The sequence below is a fragment of the Anas acuta genome, chromosome 1 (assembly GCF_963932015.1).
Source record: "Anas acuta chromosome 1, bAnaAcu1.1, whole genome shotgun sequence".
NCBI lineage: Eukaryota > Metazoa > Chordata > Aves > Anseriformes > Anatidae > Anas > Anas acuta.
This window is the reverse complement of record NC_088979.1, coordinates 66,067,198-66,095,019: the sequence shown is the minus strand read 5'-3', so window position 1 is coordinate 66,095,019 and position 27,822 is coordinate 66,067,198. Positions and strand designations below refer to the sequence as shown.

The 27,822-nt window shown below is 51.4% G+C and overlaps 1 protein-coding gene across 9 annotated transcripts in view; it reads left to right on the top strand.

The window, feature by feature from the left end:
* The first annotated feature begins 4,138 nt into the window (after positions 1 to 4,138).
* MAP4K4 (mitogen-activated protein kinase kinase kinase kinase 4) overlaps positions 4,139 to 27,822 on the top strand; it is a 136,521-nt gene continuing 112,837 nt past the window's right edge. For 5 of the 9 annotated variants that reach the window (XM_068680319.1, XM_068680271.1, XM_068680264.1 and 2 more), the window contains exons 1-2: positions 4,140 to 5,025; positions 5,370 to 5,435. In XM_068680319.1, coding sequence (XP_068536420.1) covers positions 4,969 to 5,025; positions 5,370 to 5,435 — 123 coding nt within the window. In that variant the 5' untranslated portion in view covers positions 4,140 to 4,968. Of the gene's footprint in view, positions 5,026 to 5,369; positions 5,436 to 27,822 lie in introns of all 9 variants that reach the window. The other 4 variants (XM_068680299.1, XM_068680279.1, XM_068680254.1 and 1 more) reach the window with 3 other exon arrangements.

The following is a 27,822-nucleotide window of genomic DNA, read 5'->3' as shown; positions in this document are numbered from 1 at the left end:
AGCAGCCTCCCCGCGCAGGCTGCGGCTCCACGGGGTGTAAATCCTGTGTGGGCATGTTCAGAAGCGGATTCAAAATGCCCCAGCTATGTGATGCAAATTGCTGAACTTTGCTCTGCTGCTTCAGATCTGCTCGCTGATTCCTCCGGGAGCACTGGCAAACTCCATGCCGCCTCGACTACCAGCCCCTCGCATCCCCTAGCTTGGATGGATCTACAGCTAGAGATGTCCTGTGGACCAGATAGCACCTTTCTTCTCACAGCCAGCATAAAAGTGATACAAACACTGTGTTGTGAGCCCTGGTTATTTTCATAAGAGCAATGTTATATGCTCATTCGTGATCTGGATCAAGTCAGAGCTGCTGGATGCCCCGGTGCTGCCTGTTATAATATTAATTATAACAGGACCAAGGTTACCTTGTCTCCCCAGGCTATACTGTGATGCCATTTGAGGTAACATTTTCACCTGAAAGTAACTTTTAGGGCACAGTTTCATGATACCTAGACCTGTGGCAGTAACAGCTCCAGGAATCCCTGCTTTCACCTTGCTGCCCACCACTCCTTCAAAGCAGCCACTTCTCCTGTGCTACCGAGGCAGCAGCCTGTCCTTTAGGTATCCTTTCTTTTTCAGGAGGAAGGCTGATCGCCTGGCATCCGTGACCTGTCGAAGCAGAAGAGGCAGGCGCTGAAGGCCTCTGGTTTTGGGAGCCCGGCTGCAGCAGGAGGGCTGGGCCGTGCAAAGCCTCTCTCGGTGTCACTCGCTGCCCTCTGCCCTGCTGCTCCTCACGCTGGCTCATCCAGCACGGATGTTCCTGGCCGAGCTGAGAGCCCTTTCTCCTAACAGTACGAGGGGGTGCATGCCTCACCCTTCGTGCTATCGAGCAGGTCCAAATCATTCCCGCTTCCCCAACAGTGAAAGGGAGGGGAGGCAGGAAATGAGATGCCCCAGGGCTACGGGGTGAATCAGTAGCAGCAACAAAACGAAAACTCAGAACTTCCTGTCTCTTTACTCATCTCCCTGAATGCTGTTGGTGATTAAGCTCTTACAGCGTTAATGTAGTTGGTGACCTCTGGGTCTCTGGTCAGTGATCAGGACCCCAGTGTATTAAATGCGGAAAAGAATAAAACAAAGGCAACTTCAAAGAACTGGAAAAAAAAAAAATAGATGGCAAGGAATTTGCTTTGTGGCCTGAACGTAACTGCTGGGCTTCCATTTCCCCACAGTGCCTCTTCCAGAAAGGAAGGAAGTTTCTCCAGCTCTACCCCGATGGGTCCACGGAGAGTTTGAATTGGCCTAAGCCACAGCTACCACCAAGAGGCAACGTGATAGTCACGCTTCCTCTCCTGCACATATTTTCTGCCCCTGCGCTGCCTCTCGTCAACAACTGTTCAAAGAAGCATGCGACGAACCCCCAGCCCGGGGAACCGCTCAATACTAAAATTAAAAATTCTTTTCCTTTCCTGGGCCAGCTTGGCTATGAGTAAGAAGCCACTGCACAGCTGTATGAATGCTCACGCTGACACAAGGCACGAGGTGCCAGAGGGCAGGAACAAATGGCCGAGGGATCGAGAGGCTCACACTCTCACACTCCCTCCTTCAGGGATGCTGAAAGTGCTCGGGAAGCTACAGCTCCTCTGTTCCCTCTGCTGCGGTGAGCACAGAGAGCAGGAACCGGTGCAATTCTCTGAGGGTCACAGAAAACAGCACGCTGGCCCTGCAGCTTTCTCCTGCTTTGTTCCTGAAGAGATGGAGCTGACTCAGAGTTTTTGATGCTGGTACTTAGTTTGTCATTAGAAGAGGCAGTCATGTACTGCTGTGCGGGGTGACTATCCGCAGGACTTCACCCCCATTAGGATTTTTGTGTCACTTGCCTGCTTCGGTGATGCTGGTTTAACTTTGTGAGGAAAAGCTAAAACAGACTGCTCATCATCTTCTTTCCAGTGGTTTTACGTCTGGTCTTTTAACCTTTAGGCTTTCTACACTGGGCAAGTCTGCTGTGCTGGTGAAGAGCATGATGAACATGACGAACATGTGAACAGAGTGGTTTTGGCCACAGCCAGAGAGACTTCTTCCTCAAGAGAGCAACTCTTTAATCCCTCGGCTTGTGTAGGAAGGAGAAGGAAGGTGAGGCTGTGTGGTGCTTCTCCCTGGGAACCAGCACGAAGAAGTCCCGTGGCATTTATGGATTTATGGAAACTATTTTTTCACTAAACTTAGGGGCTGTGACAAGAATTTGCAAACTTTTCATTAGCAGTTCTGCTTCCTTACTGGTGCTCTGGCAGAATAATAAAGCCAACTAGCAAACAGAAGTGACTATATTAAAATATAAACTCCAAGCAGCAAGGAGCCACTGTGGTGGAGCCACATCAGAGCTGTGTTACTGAAAATGTGTATTTTGGCTCAGCCCTGCAGAACTCTGGCTGTATTTTTCAAGGGCATGAGAAAGGTGCTACATATAGGGTTTGGAATCCAGGAGCACACGGAGACAGTCTCTGGGATAGGGTTAGCTCTAGGGAATGAGACTGCAGAGTTACAATAGACATATTCCATGGAAATGTCATTTCCACACTCAGCAACAGTGAAAAAGGGGAGTATTGGGAATTACCAGGGAAGGACTGGAAACTAGGGCATTGCCACGGCACTGCATGGGGCACCCAACATCAAGAAGAGGGTGTGGAGGTCCATTCCTCTGCCCTAAAAAAGACGGCTTACGCAGCAGAAGTGGCTCAATGGAGGGCGAGTTTGAAATGGATGCTGTTCATGGCATCAGTAAAAAGATCAGAATTTGCTACAGGGCAAAAACTGAGGGGGACCACACCGGAAGCCTATAAAAAAAATGAATGCAAAGGAGAAAATAAATAGGAAACAATCACCATTTTTTTTTCCAGCACAAGAATCAGCAGGGATTTCTTGCAAACTACTAGAGAACGGTTCAAAGCCTCTAAACAAAAATGGTCTTCAACATACCAAGCTGTTCACCTGGGGAACTCACTGCTGGAGGACCCTGTCACAGCCAAAAGCATGTATGGATTCACCCAGAAAATGGGCAACTGAATGGAAGAAAATCATCACGGACTATTTGAGCGCAGGGGCATCAAACGCTGCCGAAGTCCCTGAGCGGCAGCGAGCTGGCAGCTGGGAGGACGCCCCGGGGAAGTATCGCTGGACGGATAAACTATTCCTGTGATCTTCCCTTGGCGTTCACCACCGGCTGCATTTGGAGACAAGATGTTGGGCCAGACGGGCAGTGGGTTCGACCTGCCGAGGCTGCTCTCGTGCACGGAGGGGCTGAGTTAAAGACGCCACGTAACGCAGAGCAAGCTGTCAACAGTAAATCTCCGTGCAGATCTGATTTTAAAACCCACTGTGCATCTCGACCCCAACCCAGCGCTGCGTCCGCGCACGGGGATGGGTGCAGCCCATCCGAACCCATCTGCCTTCCTCTGATTTCCCCTAAATAATAAAATAAAAACATTTGCACGGTCTGGGCCCGAGTCGGCTTCCTTTGCAGGAGGCAGCACACCATTACAGCTGCTATGGTAATTCCTCCTGGCACTTTCTGCTCAACAGGTTCTCTCTGTTGGAGGAGCGTGTCGCTGCGATACTTGCAGCCATGTATATGCAAGGCTGCGGTTGGGGCCGAGGAGACAGGAAAACCTTGGTTCCCACAGGAAACACAGCCCGGCCTCTGGCAGGCGGGGAGCGCACCTCAAGGACAGCCGGGGCCTGCCAAGCTTTACACCTCCCTGCGACTGCCCTTTGGGGCTGCAAGCAGAGAGGGAGGCGAGCAAGATTTTGCCACATGACGTGGAAAAAGATTTCCAGCTAGCCTAGGCCTCGGTGGCGGTGAATAAGGGGACACAACGCCCTTTGGGGGGCTCGCCACCAAGCCTGGGCTCCCTTTTTCCCCCTCAGAGCCCCATAGGAGGCAGGGGGGTTTCTCCAGGGGGGATTTTGGGGCAGGAGGGCGCAGGGCAGCCCCGGGGAGAGCCACCCCATGGCCACCCATGGGTCGCCCGTGGCTGGCGCCTCCCTGCCCGCCCTCACCCGGCAGTGCTTCGCTGCGGCCGCCTCTCCGCCGGTTTTTCCTGTCGGAGAAGGGAAGGGGGAGCTGTTTTCTCCCTCCCTCCCTCAGCTCTTGGTGTATTTTGCAGCCCTTTTCTCTCCTCCTCCTTCTCCTCCTCCCTCCTTTCTCCTCCCCTGCCTCCCTCCCTCCGCCCCGGCTATCTTTGTCTGCCTCACAGCCGAGCCCTCTCCCAGCCCCGCCGCGGCGCTGGGCGTCAGCCCCCACATGCGACAGCGGGGCCGGGGCTGCCACCTCCTGCCGGTGTGACCGAGCCGAGCCGGGCTGGGCCGGGCCATGCCCGGGCTCTGGGAGCACCCCGAGGCTGCCACCACAGGCTGCCGGCCCCGGCACCGCTCCTCTTCCTCCTCCTCTTCCTCCTCCTCCTCCTCCTCCTCCTCCGGCCGCCGCGCCATGGTGTGAGCCCCGGGGACCCTGCGGGACCCCCAGCGAGCTCGGAGCCCCTCCGGGAGGCACCCCCTTCCCCCTCTCCTCGGCTCCTTCCCTCCCTTTCCTCCCCTCCTTCCCTTCCTTTCCCTTCCCCGCCTGCCTTCACCTCCCTCTCCCCCCCCTCCTCCTCCTCCTCCTCCCACCACCCATCCATCTATCCATCATCCCCCCGCCAACCCCTCCCAATGCTGGAGAGTTTCAACCCGGCGGGGCTGGGGTGAAGAAGAAGGGAAGGGCAGGAGATAAAAGAAAAAAGGAAAAAAAAAAAAAAAAAGAAACAAAAAACCCCAAAATAAGAAGAGGAGCCCCGCGCCATTCACGGCTTTTTTTTATTTTCGGGGAGGAGAGGAGGAAAGAAGAAGGGGGGGGGGGGGGGCGCCGCTGTTATTTAACGCCGAGAGGAAACAACAAAAAAAAATAAAAGAAAATCAAGGAAAAGAAAAGGAAGAGACGGGAAAATGGCGAACGATTCTCCTGCGAAAAGTCTGGTGGATATCGACCTGTCCTCCCTGCGGGTGAGCTCCGGGGCTGGGGGCGGGCAGCGGCCCGGAGTGGGGGTCCCCCCCCCATGATGGGGGTCGAGGGCCGGGGTCGGGCTCCGTGTGGGGCCGGGTGGGCGTGCGGGGAGCCCCCCGGAGGGGTGCTGGGAGGGTTTGTGGGGGGCTGAGCCCGGCCCTGGGCTGCTTTCCTTTGTTTGCATGCGTTGGCATGTGCGGGGAGAAGCAGGGCGCAACAGCTGCACGCCGCCAGCAGCGCAGCACGCCTGGCTGGGGCTGTGGCAGCAGCCATCAGCCGGCCGAAACGTAACCCCGCTCTTGTTTCTCCTTCCCTCTGCCCCCCCTTTTCCCCTCTTTTCTAGGACCCCGCCGGGATTTTCGAGCTGGTGGAAGTGGTTGGCAATGGCACGTACGGGCAAGTCTACAAGGTTTGTGGCGGAATTTCGCTCCCGGCTCGCCGGCGCTGCCCAGGGGGCTCTGACAGGAGCCGTGGCCTTGGCCTTGGCGTGACGAGTTGGCCGGCCCTTGGGCTCCTGCTTCGCAAAAAGGGGCTTCAGCGCCTCGCCAGGCACGCCCCTGAAGCGATGGAGCAGCCCTGGGTGCCCCCAGAGAAAAGGCCGAGCCGGACGGCCGCTGTCAGAGCGTGGCCGAGCCCTAGAAATAGCTCCTGGGGCTGCTCCCAAATTGCTCGGGGAGCCCTGACGGGGAGCTGCTGCCGCTGCTGCGGCTCGAGACAAAGGCACCGGCCTCCCCCGGGGTTGTCACCCGGCTCCCTCGCTGGAAAACCCTCGGAGCAGCAAGGCTGAAGGGGTCCGGGGCAAGCGGGGCAGCGGGGGGCACGCCACGCCGGGCGGCGATCAGATAAGCGGGGAAGATTGGTTTGGTGAGAATGAGGATCCCCAGAATAACCTGTTCGGCGAGTGGATGACTTTTAGAAAATAGAAACGGGAGAGTGCCCATGTGGGTGTGAAACTCGGCGGCTTTGCTCCTTTTTTTTTTTTTTTTTTTTTTTTCCCTTTTCCCCTTTCCAGCGTGCAAGTCAGTGGAACAAACAAATCCCGAGATTGCATGACTTTGCAGCGAGTGGCAGCTCCCAGGATGACTAATTATTCACACAGCACTAATACTCGCAGACGGAAGGAGCTTGCCTTAAACTAGAAACGCAGGGAGAATTTGCAGAGGGAAGGCGAGATAACTGAAAGAAAGGAGCTCGATACCCCTAGCTGCTTGTTTTTTTTTTTGTGCTGATAAAGAAGGCGGTGTCATTTTTAAGGCTTCCCTGACGGTGAGATGCTGCTGGGGCAAGCAGCCGAAGCACTTCGGTGTGTCTTCTGCGAGCGAAACACATGTCAGTTTGTTTTGAGGGCGTGAACCTCAGCCTTCGGGACACAGCCCGGCCCCGCAGCGTGCATCTCGGGGCTGGCAGGGCAGTGGCCAGGCTGCCCCGCTTGGCAGAGGGCTGCAAAACCCTGCACGGCTCCAAAAGTGGGTTGGGAGCTGCACTTTGACACCACCCGCCCGTGCTCAACCATTTAATCTTTTTTTTTTTTTTTTTTCCCTGCAATCCTTCTGCTCCAGAGCTTGCGTCACCCAAACCCTTCATAGGAAAAATCGCAGGGCGTGAATGTGTGACTTTATCCCCTCCTGTTAATTATTGCAATTTGGCGCATTGTTTCACGGCTTACTTGCTAATGCTTCGGCTTAAGTAGCAAAGTCCTGCTTGGCTTTAACTGTCTTGAGCCTGGAAATTGTGAATTTCGCTCCCTTGACGCGTGGGGCAGCTCTCAGGGCGAAGCTGCAGGAGGAGCAAACCTCAGCGCACGTGCTTTTGGATACGGAAGGGCCGGGAGGTTTTGGGGGCAGCTCCTGCCTGGCCTGTGCCACCAGGCTCCCCCTCCTTCCTCTCAGTTTTGATAGTGGCAGCGCTGTTTCCTCTTGCTTTGTAGCTGGAGGCGGGGGTGAAGGAAATGGCTGGGGAGGCTGCCAGACCCTCCTGGGGGGGCAGGTGCAAACGTCAGGATGCGCGCAGCCGCTTGGTGCCCCCCTGTCTTCGCTTCGCATGTGTTTGCACGCGAGGTGTGGATGCCTTGCAGGGCTGGATGTAACTTTCTTCTCGTGATTCAGGCTCGGTTTTATTCTTAAAACCAAAACAGCTCTGAAATGGGAATGCCAGTAGGCCCTGCAGTAGCGTTTGACTATTCGCAGCCACCGTGCTGCCGGGGGAAATCCCTCCAGAGCCACCAGAGGCTGCATGTGTGCCCTGGGCGGGCTTTGGAGGGGCTGAGGGAGAAGGCAAAGCCTTCCTCCCTCTCTCCCTCGAACCCCTTTTCCACCGGCGGGCAGCGGCGTCGGTGTCGGCAGCGGCGCTGATGTCAGCCGGGCGCTGGCGGCAGGATTGGCTGGCTACCTGCCACCGCGGGGAGAGGGCATGACGTTATCTCCGGCCTTATCTCTTTGTCTCGCCGCTCGGCACCCCGGGGGTGCCCCGGCCCCGCCGGGGGTCTCCTTCCAGGTGCCGGGGAGCAGCACGTGGGCTGGTTTTGGCCTTTCTCCGCCTGGGCTGCGCTTGCTGCAGGTGGCTCAGAGGTGTCTAGCGGCGTGTTTCTGGGGTTTCAGCCATTCGGTGGGGTACGAAGCTGGAAAATGCAAAGTTTTGGGCTGCTCTGCTTCAAGTCCGCAGCGTGGATGTAATTTTCATCTTCGTAACCCCGCTGGTGTGTCGAGGAGCCTTGTCAGCACTGTATGACAAAGAAGACGTTACCTGGAGGTGAATCAGGGCCGAAATGAGCTCCGTGTGCCCCCAGGACAGGAGCAGCCCTCGTGTGATTGTACCAGAAGCTCAGAATTAGGGCCGATGCCCCCAGTTGCCCCCAGCGCAGGCCGGGGTGGCTCCCCGGGAGCCTCGCAATGGTTAACTCGCACTGAAGGCTCCTTGTGTTGATTTACGGAGCAGCCTTCCAAAAGTGCATGTAAATGATGCATATTGTCTAGCTGCTGGCTCATAAAAGGAAATGATGTAAGATGCGATCGTTTAAATGCTGATTTGAAAATAAATTAAAACTCGGGTACATGTTTTCCCACGCTGAGGACGCCCTGTTGCTGCCTGGCCTGTAAGGTGGCCGCGTTGGGGGGCAGGGGGACAGCCCAGTGCTTGCTGTTCTGCACAAACTCGGCGGATTTATTTATTTATTTATTTTCATTTCTCCCTTCTCCCCGTGCTTGCTCTGGCTGCTAAACGGCCCTCATTGTGGATTGAAATGATCTGGTTAAACACCAACACAATTCGAGCCTTATCGCTCTGAGGGCAAGCTGTGCCGAGGAGCGCTGAGGTCACTGCCTGCCAACTGCTCCTCTTCCCTTCCTATTCTTCAGGAATTCTCTCCCCAAGTGGGAATTGACTCTTGGAGAAAGCAGGGAGGGCCAGAGGGTGGCTGGAATGAGAGTGGAGAGTGGCATTCCTCTGGGTCCTGTGGTGGCTCCCCGGCCACCCCTACCCAACCCCCCCCTACCCAACCTTACCCCAAATTTGCTGAACTTTTGATCGGTTCCCATCGCTCGAATCCTTCCTAATTAAGTATACATCAGCCAGGCAGGTGGCCAGTGGGGATTACTGATATTTATTTTTATTAAAAAGAGAAAAGAAAGCAACCTGCCAATTGTGGGTAACCACATGTCCCACTCATTCTTCCTCCCCCGGTCCATCTGTCTGTTTGTCAAAATGTCTTTTTTTTTTTTTTCACCTTGTGCTAAATCCTGGGGCAGGGACCCTCTGTTAATGTCGTTAGAAGGGGCCCTGGCACTCGGGAGGTGGGTGTGTGCAGCGCTTGGAGGTGATGGATGTAACAAAATGCAATCCAGAGTCTTACGCTGACTCCTAGGGATTTATTATTATTATTATTATTATTATTATTATTATTATTATTATTATTTGCTGTAGGAAGATCCCAAGGGGGATCCCGTATTAGAAGAGGTGTTCGTTTCCCCGCCTTCGTTGTGTAGGTTTTTTAGCATGAAATCTTTGGGCCAGCAGGCTGGCTGACGTTCCTCATGTGGTCTGCTGTGTGTGTGTGTGTACACATTGTGTTCCAGCCGTTTTCCTTTCAGTTGGTGCTTTCTGTTGCAAGCGCGGTGTCAGCCCGGCAGTTCGTGTACCTCCTCTCTCGGGATACGTTTTCCTTGGAGAAAAGTGGCATTTTTGTTTTCCCCCGTTGCACATTTCTGGCTGTACGCTCCGGCTCCTCCAGAAGCGTTTCTCCTTGCCTTTGGCTGCCGTTGGTATTTAAGCTCAATAGCAGCGACTTGCACAATGGGAGCCTGCCTGTAGTCAGAAGTTACAGTCAGATCCTTATCTGCGGCGTTATTTTGGGTCCCCGTCCAGCTCCCACTGGAGCTGGTGGAAAGAATTCAACGCACTTGAACGAGACGTGGACTTGGGAGGGGATCTCAGAGCCTTGCACAGGGGGGTTCTTATCAAATACTGTAGGTTTGTAGTGTTATGGGTCCCTGGTTGTTCCTTGGATCGGCACAGGCTCAAAAATAAAAGATGCTGTTGGTGCTAAAAGGAATCAGCTGCAGGAAGGGGGAGGGAAAAAATCAACTGTGCAAACTGCTTGGGAGCTGTGAGGTAACTTTGAATGTTGGAGACATGGAGATTTGCACATTGCATCTCAATATTACTGTCAAAGTGTATTTCCTACCTCGGATGCAGCGTGAAACAACTCGCACAGAGGCACGAAGTATGGCACTGATCACAGTGCAGCCAGAACCTCTGCGGTTATCTGTTTTCGGCATGAGAGCAAGGACAGAGCTGCTTTCTGGAGGAGGAGTGATTACAGGCTGGAGACACGATAGCCCCGCAGACGGAGCAGTCCCTGGGCCCTCCTGGGCTTTGCTGTCCTGCAGCCAAGTGCAAGCTGCAGCTCTCAATGCAACGAGGAGCTGCGATTTGACCTCGGTGGCGTTGGATTTAATTTGCTGCTGATGGGGAAGGCTGGGAAAAGCAGCACTGAAGCAGCCTGAAAGCCCAGCGAGCGAGGAACGGAGATGCCCACGCTCGCAGAGGACCTTGCATCAGGATCAGGTGGACGTATGGATGGAGTGGTCTCTGTTTTCTGAAGGGCGTTGGCTTCTCCTGAGGGTTTTCCCATGTCCTCCTCCTGCTCGATCTTGCATCGTGCTGCCAAGCAGAAGACCAAATGCATGGGAAAATCCGGAGCTGTGAGGAGATGGTGACACGGCTCAGAGGAAAGCAGCCTGGCTGAAGGTGAATTTACAGCGGGAACTGGCTGGCGATGAAGGAGATGCTGGCTTAAACGCTGAGGATTAGTAGGCAATGCGTACTTGTGGGAAACAAAGGCAGCATGGAGGAAACTGCTCAATATAAGAACAAGACAGCTTTGTTGTCAGTAGAAAGACATTATAAATGTACATAGATACTATGAAAGAGATCAGTCTTACCCATGGCGATCGAGGAGCCTTCTGCTTTCGCTAGCCAGCCACGCTTTGGACTCCTGCACGTTGAAGGAAGGTTTATTTACACGCCTTTTTGTGCTGAGGAGACCTGCCTCACCCCACCTAGCCGGGCTGTGTCCGTGTGCCAGGACGAGGGATGTCATCTGGGGGAGATGGTTCAACGCTCCTGGCGAGGTGCTTCTTTCCCAGGCACGCTGCACCTCCCTGGGTTGCCCTGCCACCGTAGCTGCTGTCACTGCAGGCATTCAAACAGGACACTGCAAGTGCCAACAAGCCCTGAGCAGCCTCGTCACCCAGCCAGCTGCTGTGGTAAGGCTCCGCGCCTGGATGCAGTCCTACAGGTATTGTGGTGCTTATCTGCTGTGTCCCCGTCCCCTCCCTTTGGAGCTGCCCCATCGCCTGCTGATAGGAGCTGCTCTCTGTGCGGGGACCCAGGGCTTCGTGCTGGTGCCTGGAGGAGCTGCACGGGCTGGAGATGTGTCCTGGAGGCAGTGCTGCTGCTGCTGCTGCTGCTGGAAGGGCTCCACGCTCAGCTGGGATCAGCAACGCAACTGCTGGGCTGAGGGGGTTGAGCCCTGGCCACTCTTCACCTTCCTCCTGTGCCTCGAGTGCCCCCTTAGCCCCAGGGGGCTTCTGGCGAGGTCCTGGTACCCCACCACCTTCACCACACCACTTAAATAGGTAAAAGAGCGGCAGCAGCTTGACATTCTTGCAACAAATCTGATTACTGGTAATCATTCGGGTGCTGCCACCACAAGAGTCCTGCTCCTGCTGGTTTACCTCAAAGCTGGCGCGTTTTTTGTTTGGAATTTTTGCGTTTGGAGCTGTTCAAGATTGCTTGAAATCTTAAAAACACAACAGCCAATTTGAGCTAAGCTTCGGTAGTTTCAATAGCTTCTTCCTAGGATTTTGTGAGAGTAGCTGTGGGGGACGACAGCGGATGAAAGTTCGCCGCTCCGATTTAAACAGTAAGCTCAAAGCAAAATAAACCTCCCTAAAACCTGCCCCCTGCACTTGGAGCCATCTGATGGTTCGGGGTTGTTTTGTTTTCAAAACCAGGAAAGAAAAGCTCAAGGTCCTTTGACCTTAACGTGTTACAGTAAAGTGTTCTACGCCGTGCTTGTTTCTGTGTGTCCTAAAGAGTCTGGGCCCCAGGAACAGGATGGTAACTCATTATTTTTCTTATTTTTTTCTCAGGGGAATTGGCACAGTGGTGTCTGAATGTCCTGACGAGGTATTTCCTGAGTGGAAGCTCTAATTGCATTTCTTTTGTGCTTCCCCGCGAGCAGATAGTGCTGTGTCTCTCCAGTTATTTTACTGATAGGCAAAAAAACGCATTCAGCAGGGCGAGCTGCAGATGCACGTGTCCTGTCGTTCATTTACAACTCGTTCCTGTGCTCTGGGCCTGGGTTGTGTTTCTAAAAGGTGCTCACGTGGGTGGGCTGCCTGCTGGCTTTTCGGTGAGCGCCTTGCCTGAATCCAGGCTCGTAGTGGAGAGAAGCAGGTCAGGCGGATGGTCTCTGGAGACCACCGATGTTAGGATGAGGTAAATCGCTATTTACACGACTCTGCCTGTGCCCGCTGATCGTCGTGGGAACCTAGGGTCTGAAATGTAGGTCTGGTAGATGTCTGAGGCTGGACAGACTGCCCCTGCCCCATGCCACGCACGGGGTGGCTCCCGCTGCCTGCCCTCAGCTGTAAGTAGCAGGATCTTTTCTGTTTGGATAAATTACGTTGTTACAGAGAGTGCATTTATTCCGGGTTACTGTTTTACAGGACAGAATTACAGAAATACTCCAGCTCTTTTGATGATGTTGATAAGGGCTGTAATTAAGTGCCTGACATCCAAGCAGTGTTTTTCAAAGGTGTGCTTCTTCTCTAAGGTATCCTTTCCCATCCAACCTGTTTTTTTTTTTTCTGTCGTTGTATTGCTTCTCTGTAGCTGCACGCTTGCCTAGTAGAATTGAATCTGGTTGTGAATCTTATTTTTAAATGCCAATCTGTTGTAAACCCGAGTATCTTTTCTCTAATTAACACTTTCTTTTTGGAGGCAGTATCCTTCATGTTCCTGCAGCAGCTGCAGCAGACATTCCCAAACTGTTTGAGATTTCATATTCCGTACCATTTGTTAAAATGAACCACGAATTGCATGGAAATCTCCCTTACAAACGCAGAAGGAAGCGGAGCTCTCCTGTGCTTCTTCCCTGATACTCAAATCATCCACTGCGCCTTGCTGCTGAGTGAGGCTGTGGGAGGGAAGCACCATGGGGAACTGATGCTGTGTGGCAGAGGTAGGATCCAAATCTCTGGGTGTGAAGGTCCTTGCTTTAATCAGAAACCATCCCTTCTTTGCCTTAACCATAGCTGAGGTTGGCTTTGATGCTTGCCCTGGCCGAAGAGAGGGAGGGCTCTGGGTGTTGGCATCCTGATCTCTTAATACCCCTCTATGGACAGGGCTGCGTGTTTTTGGGCATTGAGCAGGAGGACTTCATGCTGAGAGCCTCGTGGTCCCCTTGTGTGTTTTACCCACGTTTCGCAGTAGGATCGCTGCGTGCTGCCTTACAGACGGTGGGTTTATAGGTTTAAGAGGCCTTTTTGCAGGAAGCCCTGAGCTGAATTGCTCCCATTTAACTGTGTTGCTGTCTGTGCAGGAGGTGGGGCAGGTATTAGGATATTTTACCATGACTAAACATCAGCGTTAATACCTTTAAAATTGGTATATTGACGTTTATGAGCAGATACCGCATTACGGTGATAGCTTCAGGGGCCTTCTGCTGTTTATGAGAGCTCTTGGTTGATTTAGAAAGCAAATAAATACAATTTGAAAGCCACCCTAACACAATCACGCATGCTAAACTGAAAATGCAAGGCGATGCTGCACCCCAAGCCTGTCCCACGCTCCTTATTTCAGCAGATTAAGCGCTTAGCTCCCTCCTTTCTTCCATGTGAAACCAAGTAAAACTCTCTGATCTTACCTTGCGGGTCCTGGAGAAGTCTTTGCACGGTGTCCCGTGCCTTCTAAGGGTTAAATCCTGGAGCGATGACAAGTGGATGTCGAGGACATGTTTGAAGTCATGTGAAAGAAATGTGAGTTTCTAAATAACTTGAGTGTTAAAAGAGATGGATGGGAAAAGCTTTCCTGAGCCTTTGTGGAAGTCTTATATGGCAAGGAATGAAAATCTTTAATATTGACCTAATTTTATTTGTATTTAAGATCAAAGAGCTCTTGTGAATGAGCTGCTTGTTTTATATGTCACTGGCTTTATGGTTTTATGAATGGCTGGAGGCAGTAAATCAGCCCTGAGTAATGCTACCTTTCCTTAGGTTTCCTCTGAGGTAATGGAAGAGTGCTCTGGTTTCCTCCTCAGGAATAAAAATGTATTAGTTATTGACCGGACTTCTTTCTGCTTAAGTTGCTGAGTTTGGAGATGCTTCCTCACGCGCTGGGTGTGGTGGTAGCACTTTCTATGTGGTTTTGGGAAAGGAAAAGAGAAGTGGGCAAGGGAACCAGCCCACCAGATCTAAGGCCTTGCCTCCTTCAAGGTAGCGCCCAGGATGTGACTTGGCAGTGTCTTCTTCTTTTGCTGCTGTTACCTCCTAGCATTTGGATAACCTGATTGTGTCAGCATCTTCTCATGCTATAAGGAAATAGGTTTTGTGTACCTGTGGTGCTGTGTGGGAAAGGGGAAGCTTAAGAGGGGAGTTTTGCTTTGTGCTCCCCAGCGGTAGGATTCCCTGTTGCAGAAAGGAGAAGGGAAGGTTAGGCAGATCTCTGAAACACCTTGGGAACTATCTGGTTACTTCCCAGGTTACAGAGAGATGCTTGCCTTGCACAGGGCTGCGCTGAAAGCACCCCGTCTCTGTAACTTGGGTAGGATAAGATGGGAAAAGGAAACGTGAACTGCGTGTCAGGTCTGTAAAGACAGCATCACCTCAGTTCAGAGCTCCTTGGGAGTGCAGAAAGGAACCGAGTAGCCTTGGGTATTGAAATGTCACAACACTGTTCATGTCAGCTCACTGCTGGGCGGATACATGTAAGAGAGGAGGAGCTGAAACTCTTGCTGCCCGTGTGGGTGCTGGAAGAGCCTTCCTCACCTCTCTGCATGTGGCTGGTGTGCCTTGTAAGAGCAGGGGGTACCCGGTAAGCAGGGAATCTCATAAAGCCACTTGCACTGCTGCCCTTTGTCAGGAGCTGGCTTTTTATCAAGGCTAGCTGAGAAGCTGAGAGTGTACTTGCCTTCCAAGAACTCCTGGTTTAAAGCTCCATTAATTGTATGTCAGTTACCATATGTGTTATGATAATAAGGAAGGGTGGAAAGGACTAGATTTATTTTGGTAAACATTTCACCTAGTAAAAACTTAATAGCTCGTCCGCCTTCGAGGGCTGTTCCTTTTTTTTTTTTTTTTTTTAAAGTGTGCAGATTGTGCTCCGGGTATCCAGCAGCAGTTCTCAGCGTTTCCCAGAGAGCCCAGCTCATAACCTGACCTTGCCGTGCTGCTCCTGTGGGAGAGGGATGGGGCTGTGCAGGGATGCTCAGTCCTGGGTTTCTTTGCAAAGCACAGACTGGGTTTGCCTCTGCCATGCCGGAGTCTGTGGGTTTCTTTTAATAGTGCCTACGGACAGTTTTGAAAGATGATAAAAACAGCACGCTGAAATGACTAGGGACTCGGGTCTGAATCACAGCCATCAGCAAAACCACCTAGTTTCGGGAACCTTTGTGCACGACGTCAGAAAAAGTCTTGTGAGGGCCCGAGCCAGTCTGCTCTTCCCCAAATACTCGATTTCACGATTTGGATGTTACGAGGGAAATGTTTTGAATGTTTTTGCTGTCGTAGGCCTGCGGGAATAATGTTCTTCACCGATTATGCAGGCTGCCTCTGAATTCATAATTTAAGAGGCGTAAATGTCATTTGGGAGAAAAACAAGTGCGATGGAATAAGGGTATGGTAGAGGTAATCCTTCTTATCGCAGTGTTTAGGTGTGTAAAAAGCATTATTTGTAGAAATATCACTTCTTGGTAGTGCCTCATGTCTTAAAGATTTAATCTTTCCTTCTAGGATGAGTTTTCTTTCCCCTGTTTGTCTCTTTTCAAGAGGTTTGTCTCTCTTCGTGTGGCTTGTTTTGTTCTTCTCACCCTTCCCTCATACTCATCTGATGTGGGTGAGTTCCTCCTGCACTGCTCCCTTCCTCTAAACTCTACACTCATCCTTTGCATTTCATTTCTTCCTCTGGGCTTGTCTGTGGCTTTCTTCTATTTTCTTTTCTTTTTTCGGTACAAAAGTAACTAACAAATAGCAGGGGTATAGTTAAATCCGTGTGACCTCTGGTACTGGCTGCAGCTCTGCCAATGTGAGGTTTGTTTGTTTTTTCATTAATGTGTTTCTCCACATGCATTCTGCACCTCCTTTAGATCTTTTTTCTTGCGGTTTCTTTTTACCCTGGCTTTTCAAAGAAATGAGGCTCGGTCACTTTTAGCCTGCCCTCCACAATTTTTCAACCTCTGGGCTGACTTGAGCTGGTGACTTGGTATGGGGTGGAAGCCTAAAAACCTTACAAGTTTCACCAAAGTAGGTGATGAGGTAGAGAGGAGTGATAAACCTGGCTGCTCTTCTCTTACCTGTGCTTTCTCTGAGAGAAAGCCCATTAAACAAACCCCTTCTTTAATGGGGATTGGGAAAACCTGCGCCAGGCCTCAGGCCCAGCCCGCCCGCAGCGCTGTCAGCCTGTGTGGAGGGACAGTGGGGTCGCAGTTTTTGCCTGCCAGCTGAGCCAAAAAGTGAAGGAGCACGGTCTCCTGCTCCCACAGGGGTTGGATGGCAGTGGCTGTCACCGAATTTGGGCTGGGGGGGTCACTGTGGCCTTTGTCCTCGCTGCTGGAGGACTTAGGCCTTGGGTTCAGGCCTTGGGCTCCTCAGGCAAGGGGTGGCGGGATGGGGCTGGAGGTGCTCTCACCAAGGGCTTGAGGCTGAAGGTTTTTGGTGCTGATTGAAGGGCATCAAAAGTCTTTGTCTAGACAAGTCAGGCTGCCCCTGGCACACGCTAAGTCCCTGCAGTTTAAGCCTCGAGCCCTGAGTGTGTGCTGACCTTGGGCCATAAATCCAGGGCTCGACGAGCCCCCCGAGCTGGTGGGAGACGAGTTGGGGGTTTCTCTGCATTCGTCTCTGCTGCCATCTCAGCTGGTGCCTGCCTGCAAAACTGTTGAGGAGCAGCTGTAAAACGTGGATGTTCTTTCTCTTGTCAGCTCCTGTTTGAATAGGGGCTTTTTCATGACACATGCTTGTTTACTCATGTTTCTCTTTTAAGGAAAGCAGTTAAAGCAGGCAATAACCACCAGCAATTCAGTGCTCCGTTAAGCATGTAATAAACCAAACCCCAGATCCCTCGGTCTCGAGCTGTCCTTTGTTTTCGCGATTTTGGGGGAGGAGGGGAGGCAAGGCAGCACAGCAGCAGGACAAAAGGCTGGGCTGCGATGCTGCGCGGCTCGCCTGCTACGGGCACTGCCGGCCTTCCCTGCCGAAAAACAAGCTCACCATCAACCCCTCACCTTTGCTCTGCCCCCACGATGCAAACCAGCGATGGCTTGTGGAAAGGAATCGCAGCTCGTTGGGACTGGTGCCAGACAAAGCAGTCCCGTGGACTCAGTTCGGCACCGTTTGCATCCATTGCTGAAATACAAGCTGCTTGTGAATCACCGGGCGGACTTTTGGGGATGCTTATTTATTTATTTATTTAAACAAGGCTGTCTGATGGTAGTGCTAGTGCCGAGCGGGAACAAAGGATTTTTTTAAACCAGTTTGTGGATGGGTGTTTAGGGCAGGTGTCTTACAGACTTCTGGGAAACTCTAGATGTGAAAACAAACCCAAAACACAGGACCTAGGTAGCTCCGGACTGCCCCTTTCAGCCTCCAGCCCTACCTCTGCAATCAGTCTGCTCTTTTGCAGAGAGAAAGGCTTCGTGCTGCTTCTCCGCCTGCTTCTGCAAAAAAGCATTTCTAGAGGGGAGCTTTCTTACGCATATGCAGAACAAATTTTAGCAAAACATTTCGCTTTCTTGTGTCTTCAGACTTATGAAAACGAACCCAGTCATGACTTTTCAGAGTGTGGGCTGCAGCAGAAGCTCTCAAGGCATTTCACTGCTGATTCTGATGCAGCTGTTTGTTTAAGGCATCTCTTTCTAAGCCGGAGGTGGCTGTTAATTTTATTCAGGGGAGGAAAACGTTTGCGTTGCTGAGCTGGATCCTCTGTAGCTCAGCTGATTCTTGTTCTCAGGCTGGGTGTGGCAGGTGAAAAAGACGTCTTGTCAGGAGGATAAAACCAGGGAGGGCTGCTTTATATTTCAATACAACGAATTTTGAATAACCTTCTCTAGAGTGTACTGAAGTGCAACACGTGCACTGTACCAGCACCCCCTGCCCCGCTTCGACTGCTCTGTTTTAAACCATTTCAGTGCTTCTGGCTCTCCAAAATTTGATGCAACTTCTGAATGCTCAGTTCCTTTAGGTATAAAGAAGCGCCGGGTGGCTCTATGAGCCCCCTGAACCTGCAGCTTTGCCCCTGTTGTCGTTGTTGGTTCTGCTTGGCCCCACAAATGTGGGCAGAGCATCCCGAGGCGAGCAGCTGGCAGAGCTGCAGGCGATTCTGGGCTTCAGTACTCACAGTGCACCGGCCTGCTGGGTTTGCCAGGTGAAGTGAAATTAGTTATCCACGTTTTCCTTGCAGTGTGGATGAATTTAGGCACGTAGAAGGGTGTGAATGAGCTTGTGCCACGTTGCGAGCAGTGGGGGATGAAGAATAATAAGCTGATGTCCATCCCCTGTCCAACACTGTATGCTAATTGCTATTGTATCTTTATTCAGTCCTTCCAGTGCTGGATAATATTGCAGTCACCCCCCTGGTAGTGGCCAGCAACAAATTATGAAGATCACAACTCTCCTACTCTGTTGTCTGCAACGTTGAGCGTATTCACATAGCCTTTTCTCAGGAAAAACACGATAGCATCTATTGCTCAAGCTGTTTTTTTTAAGATTACCTCCTTCCCCCCAGCCCTTGCTCTGCAAGGAGGTGACAGTTGTGGGTGGATTGAGCCAAGTCTGTTTTTTAGGTATTAGGAGGTACTTAGAGGAGTTTCTGTGGAGAGCACCATCTGGACGCAGAGATTCATTTGTTGAGGAGCTGCGCTGATCCCTGAGGAAAATCGTTCGGGTGTGGTGTGTGTCTGTACGCTGCTGTAGGCTGAAAAGGCATTCGTGGAAGGTGTGGGCTGTTACGTGGCTACCGTGGGACTTTGAGTTTCTTGGAGAAATAACTGGGTGAAAAATAGCAGGAAGCCCAGGCAAGGGGGCACAGCTGTTTCTTGAAGGGTCTGGTGCTGACCTCTTTAAGGCACCAACTAGACAAAGGGTTCTGATCATTGCTAATCATTTTAATCATTTTGCTCCTATATAACAAATTCAGCCGTAATGTAGGTGCTCAGGTACTTGGGGTTCACTTCCCCCACTGCGAACGGGTCATGTTCTTGGGCAGAGTTTACATTTGAAATGAAAGGGCGCGTTTCCAACTCGACCTCTCTGTTTGGATTGCCAGAGCAAACTCAAAAGGGTTTTGCCCTTGGATGGGGATCCTGTTTGTCCTGCACTGCTGAATTTAACCTGCTGTGGCTGATGCTCTCAGTGAGGGGACTGGTTGTGGATCAGGGCGGGGGGATGGGGGGCTGGGGGGCATTGCACTGCCGGAGCTTCACGTGGAGGCAACAGGGGGATGAAAGGGTGTGCTCTGAAAAGAGGCGCCTCGTGTCACCGATAAGTGGTGCTGAGCAGAAGTCCTTTAGCTAAAATATACATCTGCAGTCCATTGCTGTTTAAACTGAAATTACCAAGCAAAGAAATGCACCCTGGCAGCAGATTAAGCCGTACGCAAGGAGAGAAGCACATCTCTCTCAAGCTCGGGTGACAGTGGCATGCTTGAGGGTTTTCTGCATTAAATATTCGATAAATCTGTAGTAGACTCGAATTCCGCTGCCTTTTAATTACTTCTGATTTTTAAGCCTTCAGGATCCCGACGGTTTTCTTCATCCCGCCTTTTTTTCTGCCCCCACGGTGATTTAGTGGTTATTTCTTTTTTTTTTTTTTTTCGGCTTAGGAAGAGTTTGATGCCCTTTCCAGCAGGGTTCTGGCTGTTCCTCTCCCACAGAGGTGTAGTTGGAGGGTGTTTGCATGTAGCTGCCGAGCCTGTTTGCTTTCTCCTCGGCTGCCGGTGGAGCAAAGGTCGCAGCTTTCACCTGCTCGGCGCTGAGCAGCAGCCTGGTCGCGTTTCCAGCCTTTGCATCAGCTCATCTTCTCAGGGAGCCGTGCACTCAGGTGATTTCTGCTACCAGATGCACCCACGGTGTCCCCACGTTGTAATTTACCCCAGGCAACGTGGTGGTGTTCATGATATGCCAAATGCAGAGGGAGGTCAAGGAGAAAAAAACAAACACCATAAGCAGTTGCTCGTTGCTGTTTCAGGCAGTCTGTTCTTGCTGCTGCTTTAGCACTCGTCAGGCTCTGGACTGTGGAGGGTAAAAAGAAAAATGTTTTGTAAGCATTGGTGTGCCGGGCAGAAAGTTTTGTTGTGAGGAATCAGCATGTCCCTGGGCAGAGCAGGGCTGCTAAAAATACTTTCACCCAGCTCGGGGTGCAGGCTGGGGGCTGGCTTGCAGTCTTGCCCCTGTTTTAAGCAGTTCTGTGGTTGTTTGTCTCCTGAGAGACCTTCCCCATACCCTGTTAAGCCCCTCTCTGGAGATGTTTTCTGCAATTTTATTCCCCACAATGACATCTGAGCTTTGGATGCCCCGTCCTTCAGAGTATCTGATACGTGGGAAATTAATCTTTCCCCAGTCTGTTTTCCATAAGGTTGTAGGTATTTAAGAAATGCTGGAGACAGCTGAAACAAAAGGCCTTAGCAGACAGAAAATCTAATACCAGCCACCTGACTGGCTCTGTCTTTCCGAGCTGCCTGCTAACAGCCCTCATTTCCCTGTGTCTTGGGGCCTGGGCGAAGTGGCTCCTCTCTGTTTGCCAAGAGCTCAGTTGCGTATTCATCAACCCTAATAAAAATGTGTGCTCAAGACCAGGCAAGCGCCTCGCCATCCTGGCCCGGCCTGAACGTCTCTGCAGCTCTTCCTGGTGGTGGTGGTGGCCTGAGCGGTGCTTACCCCGTGGGTTTGGTCACACAGCTGATAAGGTGATACCCGTGGCAGATTTTAAGCTGGCCACAGGCGACCCTCGGGCTGCCAGCAGGTTGGGAAGCTGCAGCTCAGGTGGAAGAGCCCGGTGGTGCCACCTTCCTCCGTCACCTGCCGGTGCTTGTCAGCACCTTGGCGTTGCCCAACGCTGGTTGAACTCCTTGTCAATTCATCTCTGTTATACAAGTCATCTGCTGACAAAACAAAGATCTGGGTCACCGCTCTTAAAATAGATGCGGCATTAAGCAAATTGCTCCAGCAAGCTCTCCTTTTCCTCCGAGAAGGCAGTGTCAGCCCAGCCTCACAGGGATCCCCCTGAGAAGCACGTCCTCCTCCTGTGGAGGCCCCGTCAACTCGGCTACGCTCCCCCGATAAGCTTTTAAAACGCGGCGTCCAGCTGTTTGCATCAGGTTTGGCTTTATTTTAATGCAGATGCGTGCATGGGTGTGAGCTCTTTCTGCAGGTGGTCCTTGCAAACCTTGTGTCTGGTTGTGGTTTGGTGCCCGGCGGGGCCGTGATTGGCACGTTTAACTTCCTTCTGCAGGAGCTGCGAGAAGTGATGCCCATGCCAGCCCAGTGCTGCCCTCGCTCTCAGGCAGAGTTCAGCGGTGCCAATTTGATCTTGATAAGACTCATCCAGCTACCGCTTTGACCGCACTGCGCCAAGCCCTCGGATGGGTGTGCAACCAGTCAAGGTTGAATTACTCACAAAATCCTTTTTTTTTTAAGGTTGCAGCCAGCGCTCTGTGGACTCTCTGATCCCAGGTTTCCTGCCCGATGTGCCCTTCTGTCAAAGCCCTGCGGGCTGCTGGGGCCTGGGCTGCAAAATTTCAGGAGAAAGGTGCCTCAGCACCCCCACTCAGCACTGAACGGAGACATTCGTGCTGGGAGGTGCCAGTCTGCCCCCAGCAAAGGACTGAGGGACAGAAGGAGACAAATTCTTCTGTAAATACTGCGCTCAGTGAGAACACAAAGCTTGTTTGCCTCCTTTATCAGGCTTGCCAGTAGGTTACGAGTCCAAACCGTCTCTTGTATATCAGCTAAGGACAAAATCATTTCCTTTCACGGGAAAAATCAAGGAACACTGTGGTGACTGTTAGGGATATTTCTCCACTTCCCCATCCTCAGAAGCACATCCCCACGGTTTTCTGTTGCCTGCTTTACTTGGCTTATCAGGAAAAGCTTCAGAGGTGTTTTTAGTTGGGCAAGAACTGGGTGTGCCGTATTATGGGTATATGGTGATGAAGTGTTGCTTTGTTTCCTTTTTCCTTCTAAACTGTTGTACCTCAGAGGAAGCGATAATGAGAAAACAGAAATGCCAGGCACTGGCTTTAAGCTGCCTGCTCTGAGGGAGATTGCTGCTTTGAAAATGAACTCCTTTACCTTGACGTGCTGCCACCGGGGTTAATCCTGACCTGGAGCCTCGCGCTTGCCTTTTCATCTCACGGTCTGCCCAACTTCCAAATCTCGGATCTAATCACCTTAAACAGAAATTAAAAATGCTAAACTGGGGGAAGGCTTTGTAACTGTTTTCCTAAGGAGGCTGTTGCCTTGGCTTAGCCTTTGTTGGTTGATGGTAGAAACTCAGGAAATGCTGAGCTGTTGTTTGCCCGAAATCACTAAGTCAGGGATTGAGGACCAGCAGTGGTTTCAGGTTATTGTCACTCTTTCTATTCCAGCTCTCCTCAGGTTTTGCTGGGCTGAGCTCAGGACCACACCGGGGTGACCTTCAGTGGCTGCTGAACCTCAGTTAGGAGCCGAGCTCTGGGTTTTGTGCTTTAAAATTTGATTCAGGAAGGTCAGTGGTTGGTAGAGGAGATGTTTGCACCAGGATGGCTGCTGTGTGGGCCCACAGTCATTCACACAACAGTGCTGAAGTACTATGGTAGGGTTTTTCAGCAGGACAATGCTTAGTTGTTGTATACATCGGTTCCACACCATATTTTCAGAAATTAGGTCTCTGTGTTAAACTTTCCCTTTACAAAATCACAGTAAATTGGGCTCCAAACTGTTTCTATCTAAATTGGGAGGTTAAATATTCATGTGGGCTAGAAAACAGCAAAAAGCAAATCAGAGTTTGCTGGAACAGTCTTGTTCGAGCGGTGCTTTATCTATTCTCCTCATTGCTGGAGATATTGAGCAGCATCTTACCAAGGGTTTGAATGGTGAAATCCTCTGGGGTGCTGATTTTGACTTAAAGTTTCCCTCTCCACAATAGGTAAGACAACAAAAGGAATCCAAAAAGGGTAGAAAGGTGGATGTCATGCAAAGGGGTGGGATTATTGCGTGGGATTAAAGCCACACGTGGAATATTCCTATTCAGGCATTTCATGCAACTCCTGACTAAGAGCTCTCGCTGCATTGCTGCTTGGTCTCTGTGTATTTAACATGAATTTTTCAGGGTACGAGAGAACTGTGTGTGTTTTGCACATCAGAATAACATAAATCATGCATGTTAACATATTAAAGAGAATGCTAACTGCTCTGGCAGGCTGGTAGCTGCTTTAAAATCAGGATTCTGACATTTTTGCCCTCCCTCTCTCTTGGACACATATGTGCGTGTATTCATCGTTAGTCCCTGTCTCAACCAGTAGGTTTATGCAAGGCTCAATCAGGTTGATAAAGGTGAAAAAGGATCCTGTCTAATACAGCTTATGGTGAAAGTGGCACAGTGAGTTCCCGGTGCCTGCACAGCAGTCCCCTGCTGCATCAAGGAGACCTGATTATACAACAGAACTAAGCAGCTCGGGATGCTGCCATGAATTATGGGCTGGCTTAAGTGCTGCGATACACATTTCTGCCTTTATTGACAGCGGAGGCAAAATAGAAAAACAGAAAGCCGAGATATTGACAGGGTTTACCTTTTCTGGCTCTCTCTCCGGGTTAAAGAAGAGGTTTCCTAATGTAATTATAACCTGCCCCTTCTATCCAGGCTAGCAAGAATAAGCCAGGCTGTATGGGAGCTCTGCTGCGTGATGTTACACAACCGTGCTTATTTAAATGTGGCTATTTTTGTGACTTGCTCTGTACCTTAATGAGAGTCACGGATACAGGTTTTTGACCCACTGAAACAGAGCTGAACACAGAGGTGCGATGCTTGCGAAGTTCCAGTGAAATCTGGTAGTTTCCCAGAGTGTTTGCACTTAGTACAGGGAAAAGGTGGAAACTGAAGGAATATGGAAAAAAAAATCATACCTGCTTGGTGTATTTGTATGCCTTTTCATCCTATAAAGAGCCAGTGGTTTATTTCTCCTGGCCTTCCTTTCTTTGGATCTTATTTTGCTAAGCACGATGGTGTAATTTTGGCACCTTAGGTGCAGATCCTTCTCACTTCTGAAAGTCAAGACGTCTGCAATTAATGTCTCCGGCTCACCTATTTACTCAGACGTTGTTCCTCTTAGAGCTGAGAGAGGGATAAACACTTCAGGGTGATTCATCTGCCCCGTCTTGGACCCCGATCAGGAGGTGACTGGCTGAAGTTAGATGCCCTGTATTGGGACAGATGTGCTCCCTCCCTCTCCCCCTGTAATTTCACCAGCTTGGGCGGCTTTGTGCAGATGAGTAGGAGGAGGATTTCACAGCTGGTAGGTGAGGTGCAAAGGGCACTGTGCTGGGGACGAGCTGGTTCAGACCAACTGGCTCTGGGAGCTCCAGTACGATACCGACTCAAGCATTCAGCTCTTCCTTAGATATGCAAATCCTCTCCCGGCTGATTTGGCTGGGAGAGCCGGGCGTCTGGGTCTCGGGCTGATGAGATTGTTTGTTTGTTTATCCGTGTGGGGTTTTCAGCATTATAAACTCCGGGTGTGATTATAAGAATAGATTGCGTGCTTATTTCACAAACAGCGTGCCCTCTGCTGCGCTCAGCCACTGCGCTCAGCGCCTACGTGCCCGTCCACAGCTTCCTGTCCTCTCGCCGTCTTTGCATTCCGGTTGTTCCAGCTCTCTCTTCCTTGGAAACAGCTGAAGTTTTCAAACCTGCAAAAACCCTACAGGAACGTGGTCTAGTAAGGATCAAATCATTAATGCGTTCCTGAGAAGCAGCACACTGTTACCTTATTTCCGTGCAAGCTTGGAGCTGCGACTTACATAGTCGCCCTGGGCGAATCAGGGCGATCTAAACAGGCTTGGAAGAGGGCAAGCGTGGCGAAAATTCACTTTGTGAGACATTCACTGCAAAATGAGGTTGCTGCTCTTGGGCTCGCGTTTAGTTTTTCCTCTAGGGTTTTATTTTTACCCTTGCGGGGTTGGAGCCGCAAGCAGCAGCCCCAGGCCGGAGGGAGGAGGGATGCTGGGCTTGGCCCCGCTGTCGAAACAAGCGCTTGGGAAACTGGAGATTGACAATTTGCGAAAGCTGGTGTTAGGGCCTTCTAATACCTCGTTGGAAGTGCTGAGTCCTCGCAACGCGAACTCACTCTGCTGGTTCAAATCTGCTCTTTCTTTATGTATTTATTACTTCAAAACAGGTTATCTGCCCACTGCAGCCCCGGCCAACGTGGGGACAGGCGGCCGCTCGCTGGTACCCGGTCCAGGGTGGGAATAGCGCCGGGCCTTGACTGTGCTGTGGGTGTTGCAGGGTGTGAGGGAAAGGGGATGGTGCCCAGCTGGCATGGGTGTGCTGGCAGAGCCGTGCAGGGCTCGTATCTCGCCCGGGGCCGGCCCCGATGGCACGCGCCCAGCAGGAGCGGGGCTCTGCCTGTGCAGCTCCCCCGCCTCTGAGCGCGCGTCGCGGGCCCAGCTGCCTTGGCGGGGTGCTCCGCGTGTGGACGTGGCCCTGAGCACCTTCTGCTGGGGCCTGCTGCCAGCTTTCAAGCTAGAAAGTACACGAAACTCTGTTAAAAACCTCAGGCTGAAGTGTGGCAGGGAAGCCCCTGTGGTTTCACCTGCGCTGAGAAGATAAGCGTCTAGGCCTCGCTCCACAGGGGGCTGCTCAGCCCGAAGAAATGGCTCTTGGGCTGGGATTGGGAGCACCCTGCAGTGATCTCAGATTCAGCTAGGTTGGAAGAGACCTCAAGATCATCGAGTCCAACCTCTGACCTAACGCTAACAGTCCCCACTAAACCATATCCCTAAGCTCTACATCTAAACGTCTTTTAAAGACCTCCAGGGATGGTGACTCCACCACTTCCCTGGGCAGCCCATCCCAATGCCTCACAACCGTTTCGGTAAAGAAGTTCTTCCTAACATCCAACCTAAACCTCCCCTGGCACAACTTTAGCCCATTTCCCCTTGTCCTGTCACCAGGCACGTGGGAGAACAGACCAACCCCCACCTCACTACAGCCTCCTTTAAGGTACCTGTAGAGAGCGATAAGGTCGTCCCTGAGCCTCCTTTTCTCCAGGCTGAACAAGCCCAGCTCCCTCAGCCGCTCCTCGTAGGACTTGTTCTCCAGACCCCTCACCAACCTTGTTATCTCACCCCACCTCCCCCATATCGGTTCACGCTTTGAGTTTCGTTTAGAAATGGGGTGTTCCTGTTCCATGGCACCCTAATGCTTCAGAGCAAACGCTGTGCAGGCCGTGCCAGAGCAAGGCCAACCCCGAATCTAGCTAGGTGTTACCTTCTCTGCCCCCTTCCAAGAGCCCTAGGAAGATCTGCTCCCTCTTCCCCATCCTGCCCTGTGTGGGGTAGCGGATGTCCCAGCCAACGCAATACCAAATTCACTTTTTTGTTGTTGTTGTTATTGTTGTTGTTTCTCAACGGGAGATTAAATCAACATGCAAAACCCACATCAGAAAACTGGAATATAATTTCGCTTTACCCCGGGGCCGTGGCAAGGGCGTGCGACGTTCTTTACAGGTTTTTCACTGAGATCGTATTTTGGCCGCGGAGCCCTTTTATTTGTTTGAACTGGGGATGCTCCCTCCTCCTGTTTACTGTTTTTCCCCCCTCCTTGTGCAAGCCAAACATCCCTCAGGTGCGCAGCTGAGCGAGTGGCAGGTGGGTGGGACTGAAGGCAAGAGGAGGACAAGCGTATGCAGGAAAGGGCAGATTCTGGATTCCTGCTGTGGGGATGAGTAATCGCTGGAGGTGAAAGCAAAACAGGAAAGCTGCAGACACCGTTTGGACTTTTTCTAACATCCCCCTTTTCCCACCCGAGACCTGCGTACCTTTTTGTTATTTAAGCTACTAAGCAGGTGAGCCTCAGAGCTGCAGGAAAAGGTGTGTGGGTTGTGGGTTTTGACGGTATGGGAAAAACTTGACAAATTATCTAGGTATTTTTCTGTTTTTACCATCAGCTTTGAAAACGTATTAGATAGCCAAGTGCCAGATACTGGATTACGTACCAGGAGGATAGCATAGTATTCATTAGACAGGAGGTAAAGGAGTTTGTGTGCCACCTGGGTGCGAGGATATAAAATTCCTGATTTGTTTTTCTAGGATTAAATTGGACTACGTAGTGTTTCGGGAGCACAAGGCATAAATGGAGACTACTGGTGTGATCGCATGGCCTGGCAGTGGCAAAAGCTTTGTGTACGAGACCATGAACAATGGCTCTAAACGCACTGCTATCGATTTTCTTCCCCGCAGTGTTTCATAAATACTGTGCAGTTTAACTCGGCTCTTAACCTCGTGCACAGGTTGAATGGTGAGGCTTCTCACCCGTGTCAGATGGCTCACCCAGTAAAAAAAAAAAAAAAGCAGCAATCCTACAGCCCAAATCCCATCAGGACATGAAAACGTGCCCATTTGCAGCCTGATATCACCCAGGGCAGCACGCAAGGTCTGGTAGCCCCCAGGGTGATCCCTGGAAGGTCTGGCAAAGCTCAGGGAGAGGGACACGAGGGCTTCAGGCTCCTGACCTTGACCACGACTTGGTTTTCACCAAACGGTTGCTATTTCGTTGAATATTGCATCGGGTATTCAAGCGGGTGAGCTTCCCTCTTTCTTCATATTTTTGAGATGCTCCCATTTTGCTGGATGTGCAGGTGTCTCATTTACATTCCTAGAAACACAGCCCCGGTGTTTTCTTTAAAGTCAAGGTTTCTGATCTGCTGCACCGACTTCGCTTAAGGCATCCTTGGCATCACTTTTGGCTTGCCTCTCTCAGACGTATCTCCTAGAGAGGATTGTTTCACAATGCAGTCACTGTAGACGGTGACGTAGCCGTGATACTACC